The sequence below is a fragment of the Corythoichthys intestinalis genome, chromosome 7 (genome assembly GCF_030265065.1).
Source record: "Corythoichthys intestinalis isolate RoL2023-P3 chromosome 7, ASM3026506v1, whole genome shotgun sequence".
Classification (NCBI taxonomy): Eukaryota; Metazoa; Chordata; class Actinopteri; order Syngnathiformes; family Syngnathidae; genus Corythoichthys; species Corythoichthys intestinalis.
Window position 1 is genome coordinate 44,625,313 of NC_080401.1, and position 17,830 is coordinate 44,643,142.

Genomic DNA, 17,830 nt, shown 5'->3' on the forward strand with positions numbered 1-17,830 from the left:
CATGTTAATTTCTTCCACAAGAAAATCCGCCGTGCGTAGCATTGTACTTCGACATATTTACGTAAAATAAACGCTAACTGCATGGATTCTTTGCTTTTAACCAAGGTTTGAGACTGTTTTACATCCGTATATATGAAGAATTCGGGGATTTAATCATTTATTCGCAAGAATTTCGCCAGAAAAGCTCTGTTTACGTCAGGCAGCCGCTAGCCTCATTCACTACAACTATATAACTAACTATACTACTATATAATGACAATAAAGGGCTATTCAATTCCATAATAATTTGTGATTGCATATAGATTTTTTAAATAATCTATAAATATTTATCATTGATTCTGCATGTTTTCCTCAGGTATTAAGTTTCTGTTGTGAAAATTGAGTGTTTTATTAGCTGTTGAAAAAAAAAAAGTTTCTATTTTGGCCAAAAACTTATATGATATGTTAAATATTGCTATTGATCCTGAAAATAGTGGTGATTATCTCTGCATTTGGTGATTTTTGTGTATCTAGTGTAAAATCTGAGAATTTTATAACCATTTTAAGTTTTGTTATACCTATATAAAAATAATTAATCAGGATTTTATAAGGGAACGATTTTTCTCTTTTTTTTCCATTAAGATCCCATATTATTTGAATTAAAAAAAATATTAAAAGCTAAAAAACACATCTTAACCAGGGGTGCGAATAATTATGGAGGGCACTGTACCTTCTTGGGACCCATGTTAATTTCTTCCACAAGAAAATCCGCCGTGCGTCCGTCATGCCAAAACAGTGAAATTGCGACACTATCATAAATCGTCATATGACGAGCATGTCGTAATATGTCGACACAATTTTTAAATTGGATGTCGAAAGGATTGCGGTACCACTGTACATCATTTATTTTAACCCCTGCAGACCTGCATTTTTTCTGCTAGACAAAAAAAAAAAAAAAAAAAGTGCTGATTTTTACTCTACTCAAACACCAGAACAAAGTGCAATTCTTTGGTCGGGGATATTTCATGCTTTTATTGGTTATTTTTAATGTTAATGTGTTTTTAATGAAAAACAAACACTTTACGTGATCCTTTTTGAAGTTGCGTTTGGTCAGCCATTTTCAAAGAGCCGAACATAACAAAGAGGGCGTGCCAAACCTCGTGATTTTATTTCGATGGGTAAAGTTTCATCCAATCATCTCCCAGAAGTGGCAAGAGCAACTAAATATTGGTTTAGAGACGCAAATGCATCATGTCCTGGTTAAAACACACTAAAGTCATTGGTTGCTATTGACAATGATAGAAAAACTAACTAGCTAGCGAACTAACTAACAGATTCAATGCCATTCCATAAATTAACTCCTCTATCACAGCGAGATTTCCAATCCATTTTAAATGGGACAATCACACAATCATAATGGATTGGAAGTCTATCTCTGTCAATGGCACTGAAACGTGAAAATATATGCCAGCCATCCCAGTTCAAATGGATGTATATCATGAATATCGATGTCAAAGGCATTGAATAAGTTAAACATTCTAAATATATTTGAATATCCAAAAACTAAATATAGGCATGAATATATGCCGTGTTTCCATGCTTATTCACAAATCTTTTAAAGAGCTATCTATCCTCTGTTATTCACTGTTTTTATGATCAGCCGTGTCTAAAAATAAAGTATTTCTTTGTAACATCTCGTGTCATCTTGGTGCCAAAAACAGAATGCAAAGAAGTGCTTTATTGAAGTTATTTGTCTCCCCCTTGTGGAATATATTGGCAATTATAAACCTTTTGGCTAATGTCAGCTTGTATGTGTCTGAATATGTAGGAATTATCCCCCACAGCAGCGTGTCGGTGCTAATTGTCTTCATTTGTTTAACGTTTTATAGATAAACGGCTGTAAAATGCGACAACTTTTGTCCTTTTGCCCCGTGTCCCTTTTTAATGTCCGCAGACAGAAAAATAATTGTTTTTAAAAAATCCGGGCATTAACTATAAACCACAATTTAGTGGGGAAAAATTTTATCAGGAGTTATTGGACGTATTAGCTCGAAAAACAAAAATGTCCTGTGACCTTGTTATTGTTTCCATTTTGATTCCGTTCACGTAGCCTGATTTTGACCTACTTTTTTGTGAACAAAGCCTGTTAAATTTGATCTTGTGTGACTTCTGACACATATTTGAGGCCGTCTAGTTGACAATTAAACAATGCGTCAAGAGATTACTGCAGACGGCTGATTCTTGGACGAGCCACTGACTGGCCATAACCTTTCCACATGTGATCTATAGCAGTGGTTCTCTAATATTTTAAATAGGGCTGCCAAACTATTACAGTTTTTAATCGAGTTAATCACAGCTTAAAAATTAATTACCGGTAATCGTAATTAATTGCAATTCAAACCATCTCTAAAATATGCCATATTTTTCTGTAAATTATTGTTGGAAAGGAAAGATAAGACACAAGAATGATATACTGTATACATTGAACATACTGTACATAAGGACTGTATTTGTTTATTTTAACAATAAATCCACAAGATGGCTTTAACATTATTAACATTCTTTCTGTTGAAGGGATCCACGGATAGAAAGACTTGTAGTTCTTAAAAGATAAATGTTAGTACAAGTTTTAGTAATTTTGTATTAAAGCCCCTCTTAATGTTTTCGTTTAAATAAAATTTGTAAAATTGTCAATCAAAAAATCCCTGCCGTTCTTCCAGTGTCTTTAACTACGCAAGGTAGTGATTGAAATACACCACAAGGTGTCAATGGCGAGTTTTTAATTACTTAGAAATCAAGCCAATGAGTGTGTTTTGTCCCTCGACTGACGCCATAGTTCCCTGTTTCCATTGTTCTTCAGGTCATTTGAGTGCTGGCTTCACAACGTACGAGACCTCTGATAGTTTGTATATTGTGACTAAATATTGCCATCCAGTGTATTTGTTGAGCTCAATGAAATGTATGAATAGAGTTTGACCAAAGTCTGAGTAAGTTTTTATGTGTATTTTGCATAGCTATTTTGATTGGGAATGAACTTTTTTTTTTTGAGAGAGAGATAGGAATATTAATTTTGTTGTGCTTTCACTAAATGATACTTATGTTTTTTGTGAAGGAGTTGCCGAAGCTTATGCCAATAAACAGTGGTCCAATGAATGCCTGTGTCCACTCATCTTTCTCTGCCTCTTAGCTCTCAATGTGCAAAAAACGGCATCATTGTAATCTGTTTGAGGCAATGCATGAGCGGGTCATTCCGCGCATGCGTTAAATGGGTCAAATATTTTAACGTGATTAATTACAAAAATTAATTACCGCCCGTTAACCCGATAAATTTGACAGCACTAATTTTAAAGTGAGTACCACTTCACAGAACACTTGGCTCAGGACAACGTTCTCATTTGGCTGCCATTGATGGCGCTAAACTTCCAATTCATTTATATTGGGAGAGTTGCTAGCGCTTTCTTGACGCTTCTTTCAAAAGCTGATAGTAGAATATCAGAAAAACCTAACGTAGTGCCCACTCACCAACTTGCTTGTTGTGCTGCTTGGTTTTGAGTCGAACAATCTGCAGGATGCTGGAGCTGGTGATGTCGGACACGACGTCGGACACGCGCTTCCACACACGCAGCAGAGCGCCGCATAGCATGTGGTACTGGCGGAGGCGCATGCCCTGGAAGCACTCCTGGCCTTCCTCGACCTTCTTACACTTGCCGTTCCTGCGGAAAAGCATCCATCAGTGACTCAACCCGGTCACTTTGCCTTTTCGCATTTCAAATGCCATCTTACATTTGCAAGGAGTGCGCAGTGTTTTTGTTTTTAATTATGTAAGAGTACACTCAAGTGTTGGGACTTTTGTCTAATAACTAATGCTTAGTGTGTGCTTTTAAATCTTAAAGGAAAAATCCCACCACGGGATCCCATTCAGTACCAGTTTGATTGGATGAAGCCACCAAGTGTGTGAGTGCTCATAATTACCAGTTGGCATGGCTACACTTTTTTAATGAGAAGCTGAACTGGCTCTCCCAGCAGTCCTTGGCCTCCTCTGGAGTCACCTGAAGAAAAGAAGATGTTGATGAAAATGTTCTCAGATCATCATTGCATAATTAACAATGTATAGGTACCCATAAACTTCAAAAGACTATTGACCTGACACTTCGTCATTCTTTGCGTCACGCCTTACCATATGTGGCCGAGCGTCATTTAGTAATAGTCATTCGAGGACAGCACACGCTCATGTCCAAGCCGGATTTAAGATTAAATTATTGAAGAAGTACGACAGCTGTACCGCATACAAACAGGACGGATTGTCTCAGGAGGGATTTGTTCGAGGATTCAAGGTAATAATGATATTTTTTGTACCATGCATGCATTTTTAAACGTTGTGAAAAAATTTGTGGGAGAAACAGCCGCTACTGCATCGGCATCATAGTTCGCCATAATTAGGTAATAATGCCAGCTGCACATTTTTTTTGCTTTTATGAAGAATTCAGGGATTTAAGCATTTATTCAAAAGAATTTTCACCAGAAAAGCTCTGTTTACGTCAGGCAGCAGCTAGCCTCAGTCGCTAATAGAGTAGCATTGCACTTCGACATACAGTATTTACGTAAAATAAACGCTAAATGCACGTTTGTTTTTTTTTTGCTTTTAACCAAGAATTGAGACTGTTTTACATCCGTATCTATGAAGAATTCGGGGATTTAAGCATTTATTCACAAGAAATTTCGCCAGAAAAGCTCTGTTTATGTCAGGCGGCCGCTAGCCTCATTCGCTAACAGAGTAGCATTGTACTTCGATATATTTACGTAAAATAAACGCTAACTGCACGGTTTATTTGCTTTTAACCAAGATTTGAGACTGTTTTACATCTGTATCTATGAAGAATTCGGGGATTTAAGCATTTATTCACAAGAAATTTCGCCAGAAGAACTCTGTTATATCAGGCGGCCGCTAGCCTCATTCGCTAACAGAGTAGCATTGTACTTCGACATATTTAAGTAAAATAAACGCTAACTGCACGGATTCTTTGCTTTTAACCAAGGTTTGAGACTGTTTTACATCTGTATATATGAAGAATTCGGTGATTTAATCATTTATTCGCAAGAATTTCACCAGAAAAGCTCTGTTTACGTCAGGCAGCCGCTAGCCTCATTCACTACAACTATATAACTAACTATACTACTATATAATGACAATAAAGGGCTATTCAATTCCATAATAATTTGTGATTGCATATAGATTTTTTTAATAATCTATAAATATTTATCATTGATTCTGCATGTTTTCCTCAAGTATTAAGTTTCTGTTGTGAAAATGGAGTGTTTTATTAGCTGTTCAAAAAAAATTAAGTTTCTATTTTGGCCAAAAACTTATATGATATGTTAAATATTGCTATTGATCCTGAAAATAGTGGTGATTATCTCTGCATTTGGTGATTTTTGTGTATCTACTGTAAAATCTGAGAATTTTATAACTATTTTAAGTTTTGTTATACCGATATAAAAATAATTGATCGGGATCTTATAAACGAACGACTTTGAATTTTTTGATGCCGCTGCTCATGAAGACTCATATATGGCTAAGGTAGTTGCCTGTTTTGGTTTTAGGTCGGTAGCAGCTTTGGTTTTGAAAATATTTGAACTTGAGGTTTTTGAAAATAGGCCCCCTACAGATCGGCCCTGCGCCACGTGTCATGTCAATATATTAGGAAGTCTATGAGGTACCATACAAACTGATTTATCCCCACTAACACATTTGAGTGTCATTTCTGTCCATGTATATAACGTGCATAAATTCAAACACACCTTTCGATAGCGTTGCAGGAGATGGTCGAGGCTCTCGGGGTGAGTTTGCTTGCCGATGTTGGGCTTATAGACAATGAAGTTTTTGCCTCTCCCTTGCTCCGCGAGTAAAACGCACGGCTGGTTACCTCGTAGCTGGAAAGGAGCAAAAGGGCGATTTTTCTAGTTGGGATTTTCTTGCCAACCTGGTAGGTTTTATATGATATGCGGGCTTACCTTTAGTGACAGATAGAAGCCCTCGTCAGCACCAGTGAGATTGACAAATCTGTTGTTGACTTCATCCCAAGGCATGCCCCTATCAACACTGATCTGTAAGGGCAAAAAGATTCAAGTTTGTATTCCTACTACGTTTACACAAATCAATGTTCTGGTGGATCAGATTTTGAAAAGCCTTGATTTTTGCAAATCCTCATTTTTTACAAAAACAACAGCCTGCACCTTTAGTATTCCACTCAATCTTGTTTTTTGGTAAAATATGTAGTATTACCTGCGAAACCAGTTTTTAACTACACATACAGAAGGTCTCTCAAAAAATCTTTTCTTTTACTACCTACTAAATTTTAATTTCCTTTGCCAAAAATCTTGCAGTATTTTTCTTTACAAAAAGAAAATCACAAGGTTTAAGGAAATGAATGTTGTATCTTAATACCTTTTAATGCTGGAAGAGTTTGAATATGAGCCAAATGAGAGCATTCACTAAACACTTTTTATCTGACTGAATTCACTCACAGAGGAAAGTCAGAGCAATAAACCAATTTAGCAGCCACAAAACAATTTCCATACAATGACTATATGGAATGCAATAAAAATTTCACTCCTTCCCAAATTAACATAGCAAACATCAGCAGACATAACAATTGTAAACACTTCGTTGGGGTCGGAAAATTATCATAATATCCAACAATTGCACTTATATGCTAATATTAATGACTATAATTGTTTGTGACCAAAGGCTTATTGGCTAATTGACGCTAGATGTGACTAATGGACATTAGCAGTTATATTTTTAAGTGACCGAACATGACCGACTACCGATCCCCCCAATATTTATGATATCGGCCCAGCACCTTTGACTACAATATTGTAGAATTACAAACAGTGGTGGCTTGACGTTCGAGTTTAGTTTTTGACCCCGCTGTTGACTCAAAACGATTGTATTTAAAATCATTTTTAGACAAAACATTGGTTGTATCCTCAATGACAAGACACCAGTTAAGATTATTTATGTTTTTCCTACCTTGTAAAGAACCACCTGGCCATCCTGAGGGTTTCCCACTGTCATGAAGGTTTCCTGCTGCTCCTCGTAAATCTCATCATTACCTGGAGCTAGGTCTGTTGGCCACACCATGAAAGTCAACCAAAATACGACAATGAGATAATTTTCCAATAAGTATTGCCAAGTGTGTACCTAAGATGCCCATGTCGTATTTTCCCTCCTTCTTGTCCTTCTCAATTAGGTAGTCAAAATTGTCGGTGAAGTACTGGAAGAGATGGTTCTGCTTGTGGACCTCCAGGCCGAGGATTCGGTTTAGGAATTTGGTGATGCTGCAGTCTAGAATTAAAACAACAACATTTTTACACAAGTTGACTAATGACAATATGTGCCTCCATTAGGCCTGCATAATATATCGTTTAAACATCGCCATCGCAATATGCGCATGCGCAATAGTCACATCGCAGAATGTGCGATTGTTTTTTTTAACATGTTAACTTTTGTTACACTTCGTAAAAGTAGCAAGTGTGCAGATTCTGGATCCCTTTTACTTACAGCAAGCCTGGATTAAACAGCATTATATAAATTACGGATGTCCCCGATCCGATCACGAGATTACGCCATTTTCCAGAGGATCGGAACCAGGTGAAAAGGATTGACTATGTAATTAAAAAGATATACAGGTAGTCCCCGGGTTACGACGTACTCGATTTATGCGATTTCGACTTTACGACTCTGGAGTCTCGTCCGTCATTTTGTCTCCAGTCGTTTTTTTTTAGTCACATAAATGGTATCATATTGTACCTCACAGTCTTCTTATTTTGAATTTGAATTATCAATATGACAAGTTCTGTTCTCATTAAACTTGAAGTTGTTCAGCTTTACAGATATCAAAAAAGGCAACTCTGCTTTTTAAAGCTTTTTAATTCCTCTACTTTTGACAATTTGTAAAGCTGTAACACATACTATATGTACACTTATGTTCAAAACAACACACATTTTAACAATAAAACACTTGACACAAAACAAAACATCCATCTAGTCTGCTCAATATGGAAATTTAGTAGATTAAACTAGCCTAATTTGCCTCACAAAAGTCATCTATCTTAAATGGTATGAGAGCTAACATATTTACAATTCTCATAGCAAATCGCTCACACGTAACCCCACAAACTGTAGCTGTAAACTTAGTTACAAATGCATACACAAACATGTATCAGCAGAAACAACTTACAGCCTTATGTGGACCAACCCATGTACGCCGTGACCCGGGGACCACCTGTTACGTGTTAATTCTCCATTCGTTCCAATATTGTTCAGGCCTATCCCAAACACTGCTATTTGAGTCATGTGGTGAAAATTCTTCTAGTTTTAATTTCGCAATATAATATCGCAATAAATCGCAAGCCCCCCAAAAATCCCAATGATAGTTTTTTTCCAATATCGTTCAGGCCTAGCCTCCATCATGTACACAACAGACCTTTCTCTGTGTTAATGCCAAAACGTGGTTCCCGGCAGAAAATGCCCACATCCATCATTCCATGTTTCATATCTAAGATAAAGAGGAAAACACATTCATGTTAATCACATTGATTTTTGTGCTCTTTCAAGGACACAAACAATGAACACATACCTCTGAAGAACATGGCGTCACCTCCAGGGTAACCTTTGGGCACAGGCACCTTGTTCTCAATGTGCCCCAGGATTGCTTTGGTGATTTTATCCAGCGCCTTGGTACCATACTACACACACAAAAAAAAACATTGATTGATCCATATGCATCTTGCAAGGTCATGAGTAACTCCAAAATGTGTTTTGCTGTTTTCTTATGCAACTACAGAAGTGTACCAGTGATGGTAAAGTGAGTTTAACATCCATACAACAGGAAATGTAATTTATTGTGACGTAATAAAGGGCCAGAATTAATTCCCAGTTATAAGCAAAGCATTAAATTCGATATAATTAACAGCACATCCACAACCGATTCTTATAATTATTCAAATTCCTGTACACATTTCCAGAGGGTAATTTGGAGGTTCCATAGTGGATTAATCTTAATCCCACTTCGGTATGTGATTAAATTACTTAACTTCATACTTAACCCTCAACAGAGCAAGTGGCTATTTTTGGTAATTAAAAAAAAAAACTTATATGGGTCATGCAGGCTACAATATTAACATGTCATGTGCCCTACGTTAATCAAACCGTGATGTCCAAATATGCAGATGCCAGGTAATCAATTATTATATTCTTAATTTTTTTAAATAAATAAAATTATACATGAATACAACGTAAATAAAAAAAAATTAAAATGAATAAAACCAGAAAAACGCTGTTTATGGCCCCATTTCACACTTTAAAGTTGATAAGTAACAAAAATTATACCGTATTTAAAAAATATATTTTGAAAAATTTCCTTGTGTGTTTTTAATTCAAATAAAAAAACATTTAATCACATTTTAAATAAATAAAGAATTTTTTTTATTGAGGACCAATTGAGGACCAGGGGTGGCGTGGCTCAGTGGTAGAGTAGTTATCCAAACCCAGAGGTTGTGGGTTCAATTCTCCGCCCTGATGAACTAGTCTAAGTGTCCTTGAGCAAGACACTGAACCCCACGTTGCTCCTGGTGCTGCGTCACCAGTAGGTGGATGGCGAGATAGTGTAAAGCGCTTTGAGCGCCTTGAAAGGTGGAAAAGCGCTACAGTGCCTTGCAAAAGTATTCGCCCCCCTTGAATCTTGCAACCTTTCGCCACATTTCAGGCTTCAAACATAAAGATATGAAATTTAATTTTTTCTCAAGAATCAACAACAAGTGGGACACAATCGTGAAGTGGAACAACATTTATGGGATAATTTAAACTTTTTTAACAAATAAAAAACTGAAAAGTGGGGCGTGCAATATTATTCGGCCCCTTTACTTTCAGTGCAGCAAACTCACTCCAGAAGTTCAGTGAGGATCTCTGAATGATCCAATGTTGTCCTAAATGACCGATGATGATAAATAGAATCCACCTGTGTGTAATCAAGTCTCCGTATAAATGCATCTGCTCTGTGATAGTCTCAGGGTTCTGTTTAAAGTGCAGAGAGCATTATGAAAACCAAGGAACACACCAGGCAGGTCCGAGATACTGTTGTGGAGAAGTTTAAAGCCGGATTTGGATACAAAAAGATTTCCCAAGCTTTAAACATCTCGAGGAGCACTGTGCAAGCCATCATATTGAAATGGAAGGAGCATCAGACCACTGCAAATCTACCAAGACCCGGCCGTCCTTCCAAACTTTCTTCTCAAACAAGGAGAAAACTGATCAGAGATGCAGCCAAGAGGCCCATGATCACTCTGGATGAACTGCAGAGATCTACAGCTGAGGTGGGAGAGTCTGTCCATAGGACAACAATCAGTCGTACACTGCACAAATCTGGCCTTTATGGAAGAGTGGCAAGAAGAAAGCCATTTCTCAAAGATATCCAGAAAAAGTCTCGTTTAAAGTTTGCCACAAGCCACCTGGGAGACACACCAAACATGCGGAAGAAGGTGCTCTGGTCAGATGAAACCAAAATTGAACTTTTTGGCCACAATGCAAAACGATATGTTTGGCGTAAAAGCAACACAGCTCATCACCCTGAACACACCATCCCCACTGTCAAACATGGTGGTGGCAGCATCATGGTTTGGGCCTGCTTTTCTTCAGCAGGGACAGGGAAGATGGTTAAAATTGACGGGAAGATGGATGCAGCCAAGTACGGGAACATTCTGGAAGAAAACCTGCTGGTATCTGCACAAGACCTGAGACTGGGACGGAGATTTATCTTCCAACAGAACAATGATCCAAAACATAAATGGAATGGTTAAAAAATAAACGTATCCAGGTGTTAGAATGGCCAAGTCAAAGTCCAGACCTGAATCCAATGGAGAATCTGTGGAAAGAGCTGAAGACTGCTGTTCACAAACACTCTCCATCCAAACTCACTGAGCTCGAGCTGTTTTGCAAGGAAGAATGGGCAAGAATGTCAGTCTCTCGATGTGCAAAACTGATAGAAACATACCCCAAGCGACTTGCAGCTGTAATTGGAGCAAAAGGTGGCGCTTCAAAGTATTAACGCAAGGGGGCCGAATAATATTGCACGCCCCACTTTTCAGTTTTTTATTTGTTAAAAAAGTTTCAATTACCCAATAAATTTTGTTCCACTTCACGATTGTGTCCCGCTTGTTGTTGATTCTTGACAAAAAATCAAAATTTTATATCTTTATGTTTGAAGCCTGAAATGTGGCGAAAGGTTGCAAGGTTCAAGGGGGCCGAATACTTTTGCAAGGCACTGTATATAAGTTTAACACCATATTTTAAAATACGAATAATTAACTTAAATGGGAGAATATTTACTTTTTTCCTTTTGCTGTATTTTAGAAAAAAAATAAAATGTTTAAAAATGTCAAAAATAAAGAGAGAATATTTACTATTAACTTATTGTTGACTGACTACAACAAACAGTACATCCAATTAATTGAAACTGGGAAGAGTGGCTGTAAATGTTCATGTTTAAATGCCATTGACGGCCCCAGACAGTTAACGCATTTTGCCTGAGAGGGCTGGCAGCAACAGTTAGCCGATGGGTTAATAAGTGCCCCCCCTACCTTGTTTTCGAAGTTGTACTTGCTCAGGTCTCTGGTCTCAGTCGCTCTTCTGTCACCGTGCGTTAACGCACCCTGCAGAGGATAAGCATTAAGCAATTTTGCTAGCATGAGCATCACCAACACATTACAGGAAAACCAATGTGATCTTGGTGTATAAAAACATCAATAAATAAACTTTTAAGCTACAGTTTACAACCACGATTCCAAAGAAGCTGGGACTTGGTGTTAAACATAAATAAAAACAGAATCCAGTGATTAGCAAACCATGTTCAACCTATACTTAATTTAATATACTACAAAGACAAGAGATTTAATATTCAAACTGACATCTATATATATTTTTAGCAAACAATCATTAAATTAGAACTTTAGGGCAGCAACATTTTCCCAAAAATCAGGCAGGTGGCAAAAGAGACATAAGGAATGCTTATTAAACATTTTATACCACATGACTGACTATAAAAAGGAGCTTCCCTGAATTGCTCTGAATCACAAACAGAGGGGATAGTTCACCTCTTTGTGAGTAAGTGCGTGAGAAAATAGCCGTATAATTTAAGGACAGTGTTTCTCAAAGAACATTTGCAATAAATTTAGGGATTTCATCATCTACAGTCCATAATATCATTAAAAAGTTCAGAGAATCCTAAAAGGCCCTTAGACGGCATTGCACCACAAACAAAAATGCTACTGCAAAGGAAATAAAAGCATGTGCTAAGCAATACTGCTAGTTCCCAAACATTTATTCAATGTTTTTTTTAAAGAGAGAATGTAACACAGTGGTAAATAAGACCTGGTCCCAGCTCTTATAGAATGTTTCAGTCATAAAATTCTAAGTTAATAATTATTTTCCAAAAACAATAAACATTAACTTTAATCAACATGAACAAACTTCAATATAATGTTGTTGCAGTTTGTTAAATGAAATGTAGGGTGAACGTTATTTGCAAATCATTGTATTCCCTTTATGTTTAAAACAATGTTCCAACTTCATTGGGTTTGGAATTGTAATAGGAGGTCCTCACTTTACCCGAAAACATATTTTGAATGTCTCATATCCTGCGTTTTACCCGTCTTGTTACGTAGATTTGTGTTATAAATGTGACTCGAAATTGTTTTTATTAACTTGCTGTTCCCACAGAACATTTGTGCTTTGTTTTAATAGCGTTCATAAAATCAAAGCATATTCCAAGTCCCAGTTGGGAGTACGGCTGCGTGCCCTCGAGTCCGTTTTCCATCCCACTTTCACATCATCAGTTGTCAAAGATCGTCAGCAATACCCAGATTGCTGATCTCGAGTCATCCAGGGTGCAAAGGTTGTTCATTGCAGACTTCAAGTACGTGTATAAACATTTCACGAGCTAAGCGCAGGAAACGTGGGATAAAACCCACGGATTTACCGAACGTGCTTGGCAAATCCAATAGTGGCTTCCTGGAATGGACTTCCCCACGCACCCAACCCATTGTGTGTCTTTTCGGTTATACTGTGTCACTCTGGAAATAAATGGCTTGTCACTTGAATGCATCATAGAAAGTGAAAATTGCTATGTCATATACAATATCTAAATGTGGAAAAAAAGAGATAAAATTGTAGAGATTTAAACTGTCAGGTCCAAGTGCCTAATTCTTATTTAGAGCTACTTTTGGTCAATTTGTGTGGTCCAAATGCCTAATTCTTATTTAGAGCTATTTTTGGTCTATTTGTGTATGTTACAGTGACCTACATCCAATACCACACTGTTTAGTGAACACCTGATACAAACTGACTGGGTCAACACTGTATGTTAACAACTACACAAGTTTCAACATGGAAAACACACAAAGCAAACAGAGTTTCTTGTGAAAAAGAGCAGCTTAAGGTCAGCTTTGTGTTGTATAGGCATGTTTCCATTGTTCCTGCTGGATCATTAGGTGATTGGAAATAAATCATAACCAACATAAATTTAATTGGCTGCTTTAATTAATTTAATAATGGCGAAAATACCTTGCCTAAAAGTATAAAGTAGCCATAAAGTAAGAAATAAGAAATCCTGAAAGGTAGGGGGGGAAATGATGCATGGAAAATCGTGATCATCGTGAATACAGTGAAGATCGTTCAATAATCGAATCGTAGCAACCTGAATCGTAATCGAATCGAATCGAGTGGTGCCTCAGATGCCACTTTTACAATGTTTTTAAATTTTACTTTGTTGTCTATAACACATTGCCTGCCATTTATAACGTCCAATTAATTGAAGCTGGGATGATTAGCTGTAAATGCTCATCTTTCAATACCATTTACCACTTTCCATGTCAAAATGTACACGATGTCGAGCGCCATAATCTGTAGCCAATGTGTAAGGGTTAAATGTCATTTTTCTGGATTAAAGATCTAAAAATGAGTAATTAGTAAAAACACATTGAAAGGCAATATGTAACGTTTTGGGTCCAACAAGCCATGAAAGGGAAGACATTTTTCTTTTGAAACCTAACAAAATAAACAACTTACATGTTTAACCATAAATGCCCGAAGAAACATCTTAAAGCAGAAATGTGAAGTAATTTCATAACATGCCAAATAGGGTCACAATTAAAGTAATTGAACATTGTTCAACAAATAAAGCATGAAAAAATAATTTATATGTTGTATATTTGACAAAATAATCGCGTTTCCGAAGTTCGAGCCTGAAAGGGGACGAACCCGGAAGTGATACATCACACCGGGAACAGCGATGGCAGCTCCATACATACGGCCGCCATACAAAGCCCTTCAAACAATGATTCAAACACCGATATAAGCGATAGATCGTGCGCAAGGGAGGAGATCTAAGTTTTTGAAGAGTTGGAGGAAGAAGAGGAGGTTGGAATTTTATGTTGGACCTAACATATATCAGCCAGACGCTAATCAGGATGCAAACAATGTGCCTAGACTACCTGACATGGAATGGATACAAGACCCATCGAGATTACAAGATTGGTAAGATATAGGCAGTTATTATTTTCATGATTTGAAGATGCAGGCATTTGCATCTTGCATAATTTTATGTTTTTGTCTATCTGATGACATTGTTAAAAAAAAAAAAAGTAATCAGACTTCATGTTCATTTTGGCAGATCCGGCACCTCTCGTGCATATAAAATAATAATATAAAAAACGTTGGGGGGAAAGAAGGAGATGAATCGTTGATGGCTTTCTCCACTTTATTGTGGCAATAATAAGAAAACAAAATAATAGCGGACTGCCGCCACATTCGACCGCGAAGTTTTGCTTCTCGCTGATCTCCTCCTCGTCTCCTACTACTCCAGCGTCTCTTAAACGGATCGTGCATAGTGTCTTGTTATAAGCTTTTTGTTTACAAATGTATCGAACACACAACGTGCTGACAACTTTGTTTCTTTATTAACACATGGAGCTAACAGTACAACACAGCTCGGGGCTCTCGGGAGGAAGTGGCGTCTAATGGCATGAGGAAATGTATTTTTTCACACAGGCGAACAGATTACAAAGCACCAATTCAGTGTTGTCCCGAGACTACATTTCCCATGATTCACTGTGCTCGCTGATTCGCTGCCAGACATTAAAAGCAACACGCTTGTTGTTGTCACCTGTCAGCGGCTCTCGTATGTATAACACAAACTAGAAGGCTATCAAACAATCACCGTGAAAGAAACGCCGAACCGTACAAATGCAATGCAATGCTTGAAGCATGAAGGTGGAAATACATAATACAAATAATAATAAATGTGCACAAACTCATCGGCGGTGTGTGTCTCTTACGGCAACGTGACCGTGAATTACCGCGAGGCCGACCCACTCATATGCACATCCACACCCCTTTCCCGATTGACAGTGGATTAACCCTTTCGGACAAGATCGTAGATGGCGCAGAATTTAAACACGCTTAACCTAGCGAACTCAACAACAACTATGATCGGGGATTGCCACGAGTTAACTTTCGGCTAACATCGCTAGCTTATACTGCTCATTCCACAACAGTTGGCAGCTCTGCTTTGACAAAGTCATCAGTCATCTATCCAAAAATCACACTTACTTTTTGGCAAATCCTTGATCATAAGCAGACCGGTGAAGGAAGCAGGCATCTTCGAAGTGTTTGCAGCAGAGAACACTACTCGATGATGGCGTGAAATTAATTCGCTTCGTGCGAACGAAAGATGTCCATTTACGCGCCCTGCTATCCTTTGGCCACTCATACAACTTTTGGTTTGAGTGAGAACAAAACATCGCCACACACCGCCGTGGCATCTTGCCGAGCAGCAATGCAACAAACAATACTGTTCTATGGCGGACTTCCCTCGCACTTCCCGGTGTGACGTAATTTCCGAAGATTGCTGAAGAAAAGCATTTTCGTTGTCAAGGGCGTTGCTATGGGTTAAAAAAAAGAATCTGGAAGGGTTGCGTTAAAAAAAATAACGAAAATATGCTTATAACTGTTTAGCCATTGATATTATTCAAAAACATGGTTGGCCAACCTTACTTCACATTTCCGCTTTAAATGAATGAGCTGTTTGTATATCAGATTTCAACACACATCCAAACAGGTCTGGGAATTGTGAAATGATGTTGTGTAAATTCAACGTAAGCAGGGAAGGTGAAGACGCAGACGCTAACCGCAAATATCGCTTACACAATGACATAAGACAAATGACAATAAAACCCATTCTGATTCTGAAATGACAGGATTTTCCTGTGACGCAATGTTTATCAGAATCACCCACACACACGCGCTCGCACACAGCTCAAACACAGTTTAGGTACATACCAGGCTCTCCAGTCTCTTTGCCACAATGGAAGCGAACCGTCTTTCACCGGCTAACTCAGAGATGAGGAAGATGTACTCTGGAGCAGTCACTTGATTGGACCGATGGGTACGACCTGAAAAACAAAAATCCAACATGACTAACTATTTAGATGTCAAAAAAGTCTCCAATATGATCAAGTGATTGTGAATCGGGCCTGATCCTGTTAATCTCAGAGGATCAGAATCAGGTAAAAAAAGATTGAGTTTTGACCTTGTTTAACTGGGCACTCATTCAATTCATTCCTTTTTGACTGGAATAGCTTGGCAGCGAATGATCACTGCCAGTCAAAATTGGTTTGAAATCAAGCACCGCCAATGGCACTGAAAGATGAGCATTCACAGCCGGTCCTCCCAGTTTAAATGAATTAGACGTCTTTTGTTGACAATTGTAGGCAATGTGTTAAGTACTATAGAGGGGAAAAAAACCCTCAACTTTAGTGTATTATTCAGGGCCATGACCGAGTATGTTTTTTTCAATTCAATTATTTTTATTAACATTTTTACATAACTCGGGCGATCTGTAGGGGCCTATTTTAAAAAACTTAAAATTCAAATATTTTCAAAACCAAAGCCGCTACTGACCTAAAACCAAAAAAAGGCACCTCCCTGAGGAATATATGAGTCTCCCTGTATTTTCAGGATCAATAGCAATATTTAAGATATTATATAGGTTTTTGCCTGAAATAGCTACTTTTTTTTTTTTAATTTAGTGCACTTTTCAGTTAGAGCATTGAAAATGGGTTTCGACTGGGTCTTCCAACATGAGTATGGCCTGAAGCAGACAGCCAGAATTACCAAGGAGTGGATTTGTAAAAAGCATATCAAGGGGCCTAGCCAATCTCCAGACTTAAACCCAATAGAAAATCTTTGGAGAAAGCTTAAACTCAGTGTTTCTCAGTGACAGCCCAGACACCTGCTTGATCTACAGTAGATCTGCGTGTAGCAGTGGTGCAAAATCCCTGCTGCAGTCTGTGCAAACCTGGTAAAAAGTTACATGAAATGCTTGACCTCTATAATTGTCAAATGGTATTGGACCAAATATTAACATTGATTTTCTCAGGTGCTCAAATACTTATTGGCAGCGGTTTAGTGCAAATAAATTGTTAAAAAAAGATCATACACTGTGATTTTGGGATTTTTTTTTAGATTGTCTCTCACAGTGGACAAGCACCTACCATGAAAATTTTCAAATCGCCCATCATTTCTAAGTGGCAGATCTTGAAAAATCAAAGGGTGTTCAAATACCGTAATTTCCCGAATATAACGCACACTCCCCCGCCCCAAAATCAACTTGTAAAATCATGGTGCTCATTATAAACGGGTACATGGATGGAGACAGAAATATATATATATATATATATATATATATATATGTATAAACCCTTTTTTTTTTTTTTTATTGACACGGCCACGTTG

The 17,830-nt window shown here is 37.7% G+C and overlaps 1 protein-coding gene across 5 annotated transcripts in view; it reads right to left on the reverse strand.

Annotated features, from left to right (window-relative positions):
• Positions 1–17,830, reverse strand: part of sbno2b (strawberry notch homolog 2b) — a 147,224-nt gene that overhangs the window by 11,482 nt on the left and 117,912 nt on the right. For all 5 annotated transcript variants that reach the window (XM_057842270.1, XM_057842272.1, XM_057842271.1 and 2 more), the window contains 10 exons: positions 16,376–16,488; positions 11,620–11,691; positions 8,622–8,730; positions 8,469–8,540; positions 7,184–7,327; positions 7,013–7,107; positions 5,992–6,084; positions 5,779–5,910; positions 3,952–4,028; positions 3,502–3,692 (listed from right to left, as the gene is read on the reverse strand). In XM_057842270.1, the coding sequence (XP_057698253.1) occupies positions 3,502–3,692; positions 3,952–4,028; positions 5,779–5,910; positions 5,992–6,084; positions 7,013–7,107; positions 7,184–7,327; positions 8,469–8,540; positions 8,622–8,730; positions 11,620–11,691; positions 16,376–16,488 (1,098 nt within the window). The remainder of the gene's footprint in view (positions 1–3,501; positions 3,693–3,951; positions 4,029–5,778; positions 5,911–5,991; positions 6,085–7,012; positions 7,108–7,183; positions 7,328–8,468; positions 8,541–8,621; positions 8,731–11,619; positions 11,692–16,375; positions 16,489–17,830) is intronic.